General features: G+C 39.9%; 1 protein-coding gene across 1 annotated transcript; it reads left to right on the top strand.

The window, feature by feature from the left end:
- The first annotated feature begins 691 nt into the window (after positions 1 to 691).
- LOC126373569 (cytochrome P450 4C1-like) lies at positions 692 to 13655 on the top strand. Its single transcript, XM_050019740.1, has 10 exons — positions 692 to 962; positions 1053 to 1142; positions 1521 to 1631; positions 5598 to 5783; positions 7786 to 7982; positions 8473 to 8527; positions 9638 to 9818; positions 10691 to 10842; positions 11515 to 11697; positions 12828 to 13655. Exons 1-10 carry the CDS (start codon positions 806 to 808, stop codon positions 12983 to 12985), a joined length of 1470 nt encoding a protein of 489 aa, XP_049875697.1. The 5' UTR covers positions 692 to 805; the 3' UTR covers positions 12986 to 13655.
- The last annotated feature ends 43 nt before the right edge of the window (positions 13656 to 13698 follow it).

The following is a 13698-nucleotide window of genomic DNA, read 5'->3' as shown; positions in this document are numbered from 1 at the left end:
CTTTTATATTATGTTACTTGCTGTTACGGAACCCTTCATGGGCGAGTCCGACTCGCACTTGGCCGCTTTTTTTAACGTTCCGTTGTCCTAAACTAAAATGGCTAAATGGCTACTTGACCGGACAAAAGGGGAGCGCTTAGGGCTCTCACCCGGGTTCAAAGTATAGACTTTGGGATCCGTCGCCTCGAGGGTAACCAGTCATCTGTCTGCTGGTCTAAGTCGACAGACGTTCCGATGTGCCGTTCTAGATTATCGATAGCAGTCATGTATGTACCTGTTATAAAACTTATAGGTAAGTAAGTGTTGTCACAAATCGTCTTCCGGGCTCCGGGTCGTTTGGGCTCAGTATTCCGTAAGGGACGGGCTTTCCACATAAAATAGGTTCAGCTTATTTTTTTCCTCAAGTCATAAGTACTTATTTACCTATAGTTACGCTTATTTGCATTGCCTAATTGCATATGTATTGTACTCGTATTGTATACCCTTGCGCCATTCTCTTTTGGTTTGACCTAATAATAAAGATTTTTGAATTTTTAAAGCGATGTTATATTCTCGAGTCAATATTGACATTGTGTGTATAAGGTTTATTTATCTTGTCGCGTCTACGGTAATATGTTATTGTATCAACTACTGGTAGGTACTGCCCTTGCGAGTATGTCCACAAAGTAATAAAACCACCTAGCTCGCGCAGTTCCTGCCGCAGTGTTATTACGAATTTCGCGGGGAAGCGTTCCATTTGCGCCCAATTTCTATCTGCACTGATATTTTATATATTAACAAATATATTTCAAATAAATTAATCAAAATGCTTGTGTTCACTTTAGTGTTTTTCACAGCTTTCCTTTATTACATTTATTTTCGGCGTATCCGCAAGCCGCTGTATGAATTAAGTGACACGTTATCGAATATTGGAAGTTTGCCGCTGATTGGACACACGCATTGGTTCATTGGGGGACCAGAAAGTGAGGATTTGTCTTAAAATATACTTATACAAGTAGGTAATTTACATCAAATTGTATAAATATAATACAAAATGAATATATAAATTGCAGAAATATTGAAAAATGTCGAAACGTTTTTGGAACGAGTGGACGACTCTGGAGGAATTACGAAGCTTTGGATTGGGCCCGCTCTCTACGTCGGTATGTACCTGTTGATAATTTAAAATTATCTGTGAGGATTTAGCTTACTCGCAAGATTTTTTGCCTATTTGCGTTTTTGCTGATTGAGTTAGGCGCCCCGGGCGATAGTGATCCAGAGGCAGTTCGCGCCCATCTGGGCACCCTCAGGCCTGTTGTCTTATTTTTTTATGTGAAGTATTTAATACTGAGGCAAACCTAAAACCACGTAAAATACAAATGATGGCAGATTTATATTACCTAATACTTAAATACTTACTTACATCAGTCGATCAGCAAACGTTCGAGTAAATTCTTAAAATTTATCGATTATGACTTCTAGTTTTATTTTATTAAGTAGAATATTGTGAAAGAAAATTGAGTTAGGTGTATCGTCGACAGTTACGCTGATCCCGGAGGACGTCCAGAAGATTCTAGAGACGTGCCTACAGAAGGACAACACCTATAAGTACCTGCAGACCTGGCTGGGCAACGGACTCTTTGTAGCACCGGGTGAGTTGACTCTTTTTATGAAGTGAGATGGCCGAGTTCTGTAGACCTCCACAACCTTGTCGTTGGACTTCGGTTACATCACACCGTGCTAAGTAGAGCTGGATACTTTTGCATGAACGAACTTAAGTTTATATAAAAGTACCGAACTATCTTATGCCTGTACCTAAGGTTCCATGTAGGTATGATTACGGCGTGCGTACCTATGCCAATTTTTATTCAAATCAGTTCAATAGTTTAAAAAGGACACAGTACGAAGTCCTTATACGATATGTTACTGTACCTACTTTAATTTTTGATTCTTTTCGGCGTAATTTCAATAAAAGGACGTTTCCAAAAATATTCAAAGGACGGCGCGATACAGGTTGTCCTTTAGTTATTCATTTTGACACAATCGCAAAACACAATCTGTATGTGTATAACCTTCCTTAAATCATACGTAATTGAAATAAATTATTTTTACCACATACTTGAATGGTATTAATTGGTAATGGTATGTAGCGTGAAGAGAAGTTGTTGTTGTAAAATAATATAGTAACATATTATACATCAATGTAGTAGCATAGTAAGTAAGTAGTAGGTAAAAAAGCTGCTTGAATGGTGTAGCTATTGTTTCTAAGTCTTCCTTGCGTTACACGTAAATCTATCTTTCCTGTCTTTTGACTCGTAACAGTAGCGGCTATGGAAAATCGGCCCTATTATACATCAACGTAGTTACATAATAAGTAAGTGGTAGGTAAAAGAACTGCTTGTGATGTAGCTTTGGTTTCTAACTGTTTCTCACTCTTCCATGCATTAGAGGACACGTAAATCTATCTTTCCTGTCTTTTGACATGTGACAGAGCTATGGCAAATCGATTCTAAGATCGATTTGATGCGCCCAATTGAAAAGTCACAAAATCGTAATGTTTTTGCACGTAGCAGGTGGAAATAGCAGCTGAATAATTTGTGATCGCAAACACCAACATTTTAATTTCAGACGACGCTCTGAGCCGTTGTTCGCTCCCAACTGGGCACCCTCAGGCCTGTTGTCTTAAATTTTGTACCGGGTAATAGCTCTCACCGCAAGTAGTTAATGAAATTTGCGGGAAACCTAGGCAGTCACGTCAAAAAAAAAAAGAAATTAATTGATTCAAAATGATAGTCAACATAGTAGTCACATTACTTATACCTACGTTTTTCTTTTCATCTTGCATTCATGGCATTTATAGAAATAGGATGTTTGTACCAAGATGTTGATGCAGGTAGTCAAAGTAACGTCAACAATACACTACTTAGGTTTTATTATACAAAGACAATACTGTGTGTGATCACTTAGTGCTGGTAGAATGTGTCCGCTAAGTGCAAATGATTATTAACCATATCCAGTTATGGCAGTACTTCAAAGATTGAAGTTCATTCATGTAAATATGTACTGCAATGTGACAACTAGCATATAAACTTGCATAATGTTACGTAACAGCCTCCGTGGTCTAGTGGTTAGAGCGTTAGGCTCACGATCTGGAGGACCGGGTTCGATTCCCGATGGGGCCATTGTCGAAATCACTTTGTGAGACTGTCCTTTTTTTGGTAAGGACTTTTCAGGTTTGAATCACCTGATTGTCCGAAAAAAGTAAGATGATTCCGTGCTTCGGAGGGCACGTTAAGCCACCTCCACCAACCCGCATTGGAGCAGCGTGGTGGAGTATGCTCCATACCCCTCCGGTTGATTGAGGGGAGGCCTGTGCCCAGCAGTGGGACGTATATAGGCTGTTTATGTTAATGTTATGTATATATGCTCCAGAGACGAATAGAAAAACGTAATATGTTCCGAGGTTATCAATCTAACTGAATTTAATCATGAGACAAGTTCGTAGCTGCTCTACCTCCTCTATCCCGGATGGTTTACTGATAACTCGATTCACACTTATCTAAAAGGACGTAACATAACATAAAATAAGCTCACAACTATATCTCAATTAGCTCAGTGAGGCAAGTCCGGTAGGAGTTCAAACCATCGCTCCCCGATTGAGAAATACATACAAATTGTGATCCAGAATCCAACTCGCAACTTGTGGATGATGTTCTGACAATACCTTATTGTATACAGGGTGTTAGTGACATCGTAACGAAAACTTTGAGGGGTGGTTCAGGCCATGATTCTGAGTTGATATCAAGTAGAAATTTCCGTCGCAAAAGTATGGATTGGAAAATAATTAAAAAGAAAAGAAAAAATTTCATGAATTTATTGACACGAAATTCCACTTGATATCAACTCAGAATCATGGTATGAACCATTCCCCTCAGTATTCGTTACGGTGTCACTAACACCCATACCTACTTATATGGCTACCATATGTACTTGTACGGGGTGTAAGTGTCATCGTAACGAATACTGAGAGGGATGATTTATCTGATTATTCTGAGTTAATATCAAGTGGAATTTTCCATCGCAAAAGTATAGAATTGAAAATAATTTAAAAATACTAAAAAAAAATCATGAATTTTGCGACGGAAAATTCCACTTGATTTTAACTCAGAATCATGGTCTAAAACAACCCCCTCAGTATTCGTTACGATGTCACTAACACCGTGTATTTGTTATGTAAAAATTGACAATTCAAAGTGTAACTATGTAACCTACTGAATAAAGGTATTTAATTTGACCTGAGGAGCTCGGTGGCGCAGCGGTTAACGCGCTCGGTCTGCGATTGTTGAAGTAAAGCAACTTTCGCAAAGGCCGGTCATAGGATGGGTGACCACAAAAAAAAGTTTTCATCTCGAGCTCCTCCGTGCTTCGGAAGGCACGTTAAGCCGTTGGTCCCGGCTGCATTAGCAGTCGTTAATAACCATCAATCCGAACTGGGCCCGCGTGATGGTTTAAGGCCCGATCTCCCTATCCATCCATAGGGAAGGCCCGTGCCCCCAGCAGTGGAGACGTTAATGGGCTGGTGATGATGATGATGAATTTGACCTAAAGATAATCATCTGCAAGTTAAAGGTTTTATTTTGAGTTGCGTTCAATCATTCGACATGTGACCTAATTACATAAGTAGTACACCTAAGTGCAATCAACCGGTATCAACAGGGAAGTTATCAATCAGTCGATAAAACGTTTAACAATAAAATAAAATCGATCTACTTAATCGAGAATTTTGTAAGTATATCGATCAGAGGTGGCTGACCATATTAAAATTGTATAATTAAGTCTTTACAGAATAGGTATGCAACGTACACATATGCAGGCATAAATGAATTTTGATTTTTGACTTTCAGTGGTCAAACGCATTCCGATTATGAAGGTTGCAGGTCTGCATTGGACTATACGTATTTGGAATATATATTATATAAGTACCTTACCAGAAAGTATTTAATACATACATACATTAACTCACGCCTATTTTACATTAGGTTAGGCAGATACTGTGGAATTCCATTTGCTTCGATTCTGACGTACTCAATTATTGAAAAGATCGCGTGCAAGCGAATTGAGGAATAAAATCGATGGAAGTTTTAACGGTATCTGTGGTCCAGTGGTTGAGCGTTGAACTCACGATCCGGAGGCCCCGGATTCAAATCCCAGTGGGGACATGTCACAAAAATCACTTTGTGATCCCTAGTTCACCTGATTTTACGAAAGTAAGATGATCCGTGCACGGAAGGCACATTAAGCCGTTGGTCCCGGTTATGAGCCATGTCAGGGGCCTTTGGCGGCTCAATCATAACCCTGACACCACGGTTGATGAGGTTGGTATTCCACCTCACAACCCACACGATAAGAAGAAGAAGGTGGAAGTTTTAGATTATTGAAGGGGTTGTAAATATCAATTCAAATTATTTATTTCAGATTAATATCCATAATTATAAGTAAATTAGATTAGATTTCATTATAAAAATTAAAATTAAATTATATAAAATCAAATAAAATTAATATTAAAAAAACTGTCACGTGTATTCCATTTAATTAAAGTCTATATTTACTTCTTTCAGTGGATCTGTGGAAAGTGCACCGCCGTCTTCTACTACCAATCTTCCACAACCGCATTATTGAGGAGTATGTGGATGTGTTTGCCGAACAAGCGGACGTGCTCGTCCAGCGGCTCGACGAACAGTGCGGCCAGAAGGACTTCGATATCTACCCCTACATCACGTCTTGCATGCTCGATATTGTGTTCGGTAAGTTTTGATACTTTATTAGTTCCTTTTGGGGACTCCACGTCGAGCATGGCGTACTATACAGAGTGTTAGTGACATCGTAACCAATATTGAGGGGGATGATTCAGGCCATGATTCTGAGTTAATATCAAGTGGAATTTCCTGTCGGAAAATTCATGAAATCTTAGCGTTTTTTTTAATTAATTTAAATTCCATACTTATGCGACGGAAAATTCCACATGATATCAACTCAGAATCATGGTCTGAATCATCTGTCAAAGTTTTCGTTACGATGTTACTAACACCCTGTATATTAAGTAGTGATGTGCCGTTCCCGGGAATGTACCCAAAATGGAAATGTTCCTGTTGTAAAAAGCCTTAAAGACACTGGCTGCTTATCTTTTTCAAATTGTTCTTTCTTTTACTCTGGTTGTATCAGGGGCTTTTGGCGGCTCAATAGTAACCCTGACACCAGGGTTGATGAGGTTGGTACTTCACCTCACAACCCACACGATAGAAGAAGAAGTAAGTCGAAGCGGAATTGCAATTTCTTGTAATTGGATCAACTTTTATTTGTAGGTCGGATAAATCTGGTTAATCGGACCAATATGAAAAAAAAATCTGTCGTCCGATTGGTAGGGCAAAGCAATCCGACCACACAGCCAGGTACGGCCCGAGGGCATCTCACGCATGCAATAAGTGGGTTTCGGTAAATAATAAGGTACCGGAGACAAAGGTTCGCGTTTGTAAACACTTGATAAAATAATCAAAGTACATACTTCCGATCATGCGGATCGAACTAAGTTCTTGTGTACCTTAACATAACAAATACTTTATTGCACGCGCAAGAAATAAAATAATACAAACAATAGATAAGTAGGAGACTACAATAAGCGGCCTTATTGCTAAGTAGCAATCTCTTACACACTTCTTGACCCGTGGATTGTACGTAATCCATATTGACTTTATGGTTACTAAGTACTTATGTAAACTTACGTAAATCATTAAAAAAGTGGCGAATATACGTCTATTTGTTGACATGTAGGTTAAAATTTTGCGAAGAGTCTTTTGTTGATGTACTTACGTCTGTTTGTACGAACGGTGAAGCCTTCCATGATACATGATCTGGTGATCTCATCTACTAGGACGTGCTACATCATTTTGTTTACTTTCAAACAGAATTCTTCCTAATGGTAGTGTAAATAAAAAAAAAAAACTTAATACGGTAAACTCATGACGACAACTATTCGTAAAAAATTATAACTACTGAAGAGGTTTTGCTATATTCGCTCACAAAATCTAGTAAATGTTCGGTGGTTCTTGGAATATAGACGTTTGACAAATTAACAATGAGACAAATCCTAAACCTCGTTAGAGGCGGTATTAATAAACTAACCTTAGCTTCGTGACTGCCCTCAAGATCATGTCAATATGACAGTTCTAATATAAAAACAGGGGCTTGAGCATGGTCTTGAGGGCAGTCTCAGCTGAGATTAGTTTATTAATACCACCCTAGGTACTATGAATTGCTGCGCCGAAAACATCAATGTTATGAATTTATGACGCAACGTGTATTTTTATCTCTGTAGCGTAATCCTATTTTTACGGGGTCCGCTTACCTAACCAGAAGAGTTGACAGGTTCGGTTTTTTTACAGAAGCGTATACATATACTATGACCAAATCTAAAACCGAATTCCGTCAAAACACAACTTCGACAGAACATAGCACCGTCAGGACACAGCTCCGACAGGACACGATTCCGACAGGACGAGGTTCCGATAGGACAGCAACCTTGTCCTGTCGGAACCTTGTCCTGTCGGAATTGTGGGAACTCGGTTTTAGATTCAATTAAGCAACTATTTCAAATAAAATTCTGAGGATACGACATCAGCCGAGCTATAGCCTATAGCATATTTAGTTTCAAGTGTAACATTTCAAATATGGTCAAAATTTTATATCTTAGTACGTCTTAGACTTAAAATAAAGATTTTGTCTATCAATATTGATTGTTGATGTTTGTAGAGACGGCGATGGGCGAGCGCATGGACGTGCAGCACCACCCGGACACGCCGTACCTGCGCGCGCGCCACACCGTCATGTCCATCATCAACCTGCGCCTCTTTAAGGCCTGGCTGCAACCCGACGCACTCTTCAACCTCACCAGCTACGCCAAGCTGCAGAAGGAGAGCATCGATATGACGCACAAGTTCACTGACGAGGTGTGTCTCTGTTTACCTAGTACGGCCACATGCATACACTTTGGTACCATGTCACATGATGTTTTTTGACAAATTGCACTGTAAGTCTCACTAAATGTTAAATATGTTAGTGCGACAGAGTCCTAAAGTGGGTACATTATATTGCTCATGACTGTACAAAGATATTACCTAAAATAATGCTATTGGGCATTCTCATCTAAATTGTTTTAGTTGTTTTATAAAAAAGGCCATATTGAAGCAAGTCATCTAAAAAAGCAATAAGTAGGTACTTATGTTTGATATTTGTTGAAATTGCACACTTAATTGTATAAGCGCAAATGCCAAATTGCAATATTGCTATTTTAGATGAATGAGGAACTATCTAGACTACGTTCCCTAAATACGTTACAAATATAATACTACGTTATAAATATAGATGGCGCTGTTCGGATTTAACGTGATAATTACCTATTTTCTCATCGCTTAGGGTACATAATTTTATTTGTCCTAGGTCGTAAACAAGAAGAGAGAATTATTCGAGAAAAATGGCCACATAGCAAGTAAAGGTGTGTACTTACTTTATAATTATTTGGTGGGAAATAGGCGTGAGGAGAAGCACAAGCTCTGTGACGTCAGACCATATACAGGGTATTAGTGACGTCGTAACGAAAACTTTGAGGGATGATCTAGACCATGATTCTGAATTGATATCAAGTGAAGTTTAAATAAACTTTATTACAGCAAACTAAAGTTTATATAAACTCAACTTGATATCAACTCAGAATCATGAATTTTGTAACGGAAAATTCCACTTGATATTCTCAGAACATCCCCCTTAATATTCGTTACGACGTCACTAACACCCTTTTATACATATAGATTGCTCAATTCTGTATGAATATGTTTAACGAACATAAAAGCTTGAATCGTATACTTACCCACTACATAACATAAACAGCCTATATATGTCCCTCTGCTGGGCACAGGCTTCCCCTCAATCAACCGGAGGGGGTATGGAGCATACTCCACCACGCTGCTCCACTGCGGTTTGATGGAGGTGTTTTTTCACCTAAGTACTTACTACTAACAAAATATTCATTTTTTATTATATGTCACACCTATAATAAGATTTTACCACAAAATACAGCAGCTAACAATCAAACCTTACTTAAATAATTAAGTAAGTGCTTTTCTAAAACTCAAGCTCATTTCAGTATTACCTTTTTTTTTGGTAACGAAGGGGAAATCCTCATGGATACCTCGCCACCCGGGGGAGCGACGAGGTTATGTCGGACTTCTACCGACTAAAACCCCTCCGATGGCGCTCTGCTGTGCATGTCGGGGAGCTCCGGGATCTCTGCCGAACGCACCGGTGCTCCCCTCGCACTTGCTTTCACTAAAGCGCGTCCCGGGGTAGATCCCCACCCCTACGCCATCCCAGTTTTACGGCGATGGGAGGCCATATCGCATTGCCGTCCATCCCGGAGATCGTGTGTTGAGTGGTTCGGGCCCCCGCCCTTACCACCCACGATCTCCAGTGTCCCCTTTCAGTCGCCTCTTACGACAGGCAGGGGGTACCGTAGCCCTATTCTTGCACCCGGTACTACAGGGCGGTAAGTACCGTACCTAGTCTAACCTAGCCACCACCCTACTTAACCTACATCTTCACTTCCAAGGAGGTCGTAAGGACTTGCTAGAGCTGCTGCTGGAAAGAAACAACAAGTTTACCAACACGGAGCTGAGAGAACACATCGACTCCATCACCATCGCGGGCAACGACACCACGGCGCTCGTCATCGCCTACGCTCTGATGCTGCTAGGTTGCCATCCTGAACATCAGGAGATGGTTTATAAAGAGTAAGTATATAAGTACCATATTTCTTTTTAAAACATAAACACAACACGTTCAACTGCTTGTCGTAATTCGACAGAGGGATTGTGTCCTTTCTTACATGATGGACTTATGGGTGATGAACCCTTGTCACCATAAAGTTCGTCATAATATGTAATATTCATCTTAGAACATCGTATCCACAGTGGCTGGAAAATGTCTTTCATTACTTGTGGCTCTGCCCACCTCATGAGGGTTTGCGGGCGTGAGTTTATGTTCTTTTTAAAAGTATATTCGTAGGACAATCGAGGCATGGTGGGCCAAAGTGGAGATAACGCGATGAGGTTGATACCTGCTTGCACTGCTAGGAAGAAGCACAAGAGTGGAGTGGAACAATTAGAGGGAGGTGTTTGCTCAGCAGCGCAAAGAAGAGCCATTAGGGCCATATCTGACTAAGACACTCTAAAAAACCAAATGGTATGCAGTTGATACCAGTAGGGTCTGCACGACCAATAGCCGTTTGACGTCCATCTACTTAGATAGCATCCATATTGTTTATTGGTCGAAGCGCTCGATATAGTTCGCGTCACCCGGCAGCAAGGTTTGCATGACAACCGCGCCGCGGCACGAATTATATCTAAGGCTTTAACCAATAAAAGCATCGAATGTTATCTACGTAGATGAACGTCGAACGGCTATTGGTCGAAGCCCTCGATACAATTTCCCGCGCCGCGAGGCCGTCCCACCAGGGCTGGGGTGTTAAAAATGAATAATGCTATGATATTGCGCACTTACTTTTATGTCAAATTCCAAAATCGCTTTCCAGATGACTTGCTTTGATGTGGCGTTTTAGACCTCCTGATGTGTTGTTGGTTGCGTAACCGTATAATTCCTTCAGACAGGAGACAATATTCGGAGATTCTTCACGCTCCGCGACCAAAGAGGACATGAACAAGATGGAGTACCTGGAGCGGGTGATCAAAGAAACCATGCGGCTGTATATGGTGGTGCCCATCATCGGTAGGAAGACTGACAAGGAACTGAAGCTTTGTAAGTAGTTTAGGCAGTAGCCCCAACATAAAAACATATATAATATTCCATAGGTACTTAGGTATTATATCAAAATTGTTTAGGTAATAACTCCAACATAAGCTTGCCCCAACACTGCCTTAAAATGTCTGTATAATGTTATACAGACATTTTAAGGCAGTGCCACAGGGGTACAGGCCTGATGTTATGTTAGGTACATACTTAACATAACATCAGGCCTGTACCCCTGAAGGCGTCCGCAGAGTCTGTATACCTACCATGATAGTGACCTTCTTTTCGGGCGGTTGGCAAATTTTGGAACTAAAATGTATCGGCATAATATTTTGCTTCGAATATCGCATCGTAGGTAGATTTTAGCGTCCAGTTGTTTGGGCACGACATGATCCATCGTCTGCGAGATGGTTTTTCACGTCACTTATTGTAGATTTGCCGCATATGGCGTTAGCTAAATACTGTGCCGGATAAAAACTGGAACCATCCGAGAAATATTGATAAAAATGAATTCAAATTATGAATGAACGATGGGCTGCTAGGGTTCATCATTCCAGCTAAAAACTTCGTAGCAAAAATGTCGGTTGCCTTCTGATTTGATGATTTCTACTACGGACGCGAGATTATGTATATATGTAAGTAATTATAGCATTATATAAATAAGTACGTCTGTGATTGCAGCAACCTGCACAATCCCGCCCGGCGTGGGTCTGGCGGTGGTGCCATTCGCTATGCACCGATCGCGGCACCTGTGGGGGCCCGATGTGCACCAGTTCAACCCCGACCGCTTCCTGCCCGAGAATAGTGCCAAGCGACACCCCTGCACCTTCATACCATTTAGCCACGGTACCAGGAATTGTATAGGTAACATATTTTGTATGTTTTTGCTTCTATGCTGTGACTAACATAACGGCTATCAGTCGGCAGTGAAAAAAATATTATTATTATCATGTTTTTTTTTTAATGGAAAATAGATAAGTTCTTGGCCACATTCTCGCTTATGGTAAGTGACGTGGCCGAAGACGTCATGCTTACCTAGAAAATGTCTAGATTCGCTCTTGCTTTGAAGAGGTCCAGACTGTACTGTTCGGGAAACAGATTCAGCTAGCTGGTATCTTCTCGGGCGTGACGTGGAAACTGACAGAGGGATTGGGTATTTCTAACATGATGGAAATGCAATACAATTGCAATAACCATAAATATATATTTTTTATTTCGTTACTTTTATAATATTTTTTTTATATATTTTTTTTCAATATTGTATTGCCATTGTAGCATTTGTATTGTTGTTGAACTTTTATTGCCATGTTCACCCCGTCTCGGGCTACACGCACGGTTCATCATATCCATTATAAGAGTTCGTGACAAAATAGGCCGTTAGTTTTAGCTTCTAATTACTTGTGGCTCTGTTAAATCAATTAGGGATTACAGGCGTGTAGTTCTAGGGCACTGTTTGACCTTCTAGACCAGGGTCTCCAGGGTCTTTTTCATTTAAGCCAGTCCTTGGTATTTGCAAATTGAACCATGTCATAATGCATATATGGTGGTGTGTAAACATGATAATTTAGTATATCTACTAGTAATATGTACTTACCCAACAAATGTCGATCCGTAGCCATACAGACATACCGAAACAATTGCGATCTTTCTTAGGTAGTAGACTTTCTGTATAGATTACCTATGCACCATCATTCGTATTCAAAGTGGTTGCAGTTGTCTTTCAGTTGACTACTTGTGGCTCTGCCCACTCCATTATTAGTTTATGTATGTATCAATTACCTGCATCGCGTCGAATACCGGATGATGTGTGAAGATGATGAACTAGAGTCGCCATATCGGCAGATCGATTTCGTTAACGACCCGTTTTGTGCCTGAAGTTTTACAATACTGCAAAATAGTAAATGTGGCATTGCTAATTGTGATAATACAGGCGTAGGGTTTGTTTTATTATTTTATGGTACAATTTAATCACTGTTGACGTATGTTTTTTGCAGGTCGACACTTCGGCATGTTGGCGATGAAAATGATTTTATCAACGGTCCTTAGAAAATACAAGGTTTCCTCTGATATACACACTTGCGATCGGCTGAAGATAGAAATACTCCTATTTCCAGTTGGAGGACATATGATATCGATACAAAAACGGGAATAGATTTCAGACCGTCAAAGCCTTGTCTTAAACAATTTTATCGTATGAAATTAAAACGTTTATTTCTTTCTGTTTTACCACTTTTTTACACTGAAATGGCAACTTATTTTCTCTTTATTCACCAGGTCAGCTTCAGATAAATTATAGACGGGAATTATCTTTGGGCTAGCTTTACACTACTTACATTTTTTCTGTCAATTTTTAGGGGAGGTGTGGTATTGTACGTGTACACTTACCACACATCTATCGACTTACTGACGGACGCCCACTCATAAGGATAAATCAACGTCTGTAAAAACGCAAACAAAAACTAAAGCATCACCATAGAATAAGGAATAATCGTCACATAACAAAACACGAACCGATACCTAGTTCATGTAGGTGCCTACCTACCTACCTTCCTACTTTGGCAGTGGGGATCGCGTGCGCTTAGCGACTTCTGTCAAGCAAGCCCCGTTTAATTTTTCTGAGGTTAAATTGGGTTGAAGCCATTATAGCACATAGGTACATACAGCACTAAATACGGTTGATTGTTAAGCAGGTTTGTTAAAAATAAAGTAGGTATTATTATAAGGTTTTGTTGGATAACTTATGAACTGAATACTTATAGGGTGTAATGATGATTAATTTATTAGTGAACTAATTTATATAATTAAATATTGTTCAATATGTTCTTGTATTTTGTTTTATTGCCCCATCTATAATAGATGGTACTA

This window comes from Pectinophora gossypiella, chromosome 16, assembly GCF_024362695.1.
Source record: "Pectinophora gossypiella chromosome 16, ilPecGoss1.1, whole genome shotgun sequence".
Classification (NCBI taxonomy): domain Eukaryota; kingdom Metazoa; phylum Arthropoda; class Insecta; order Lepidoptera; family Gelechiidae; genus Pectinophora; species Pectinophora gossypiella.
This window is presented reverse-complemented; position numbering and strand designations above follow the sequence as displayed.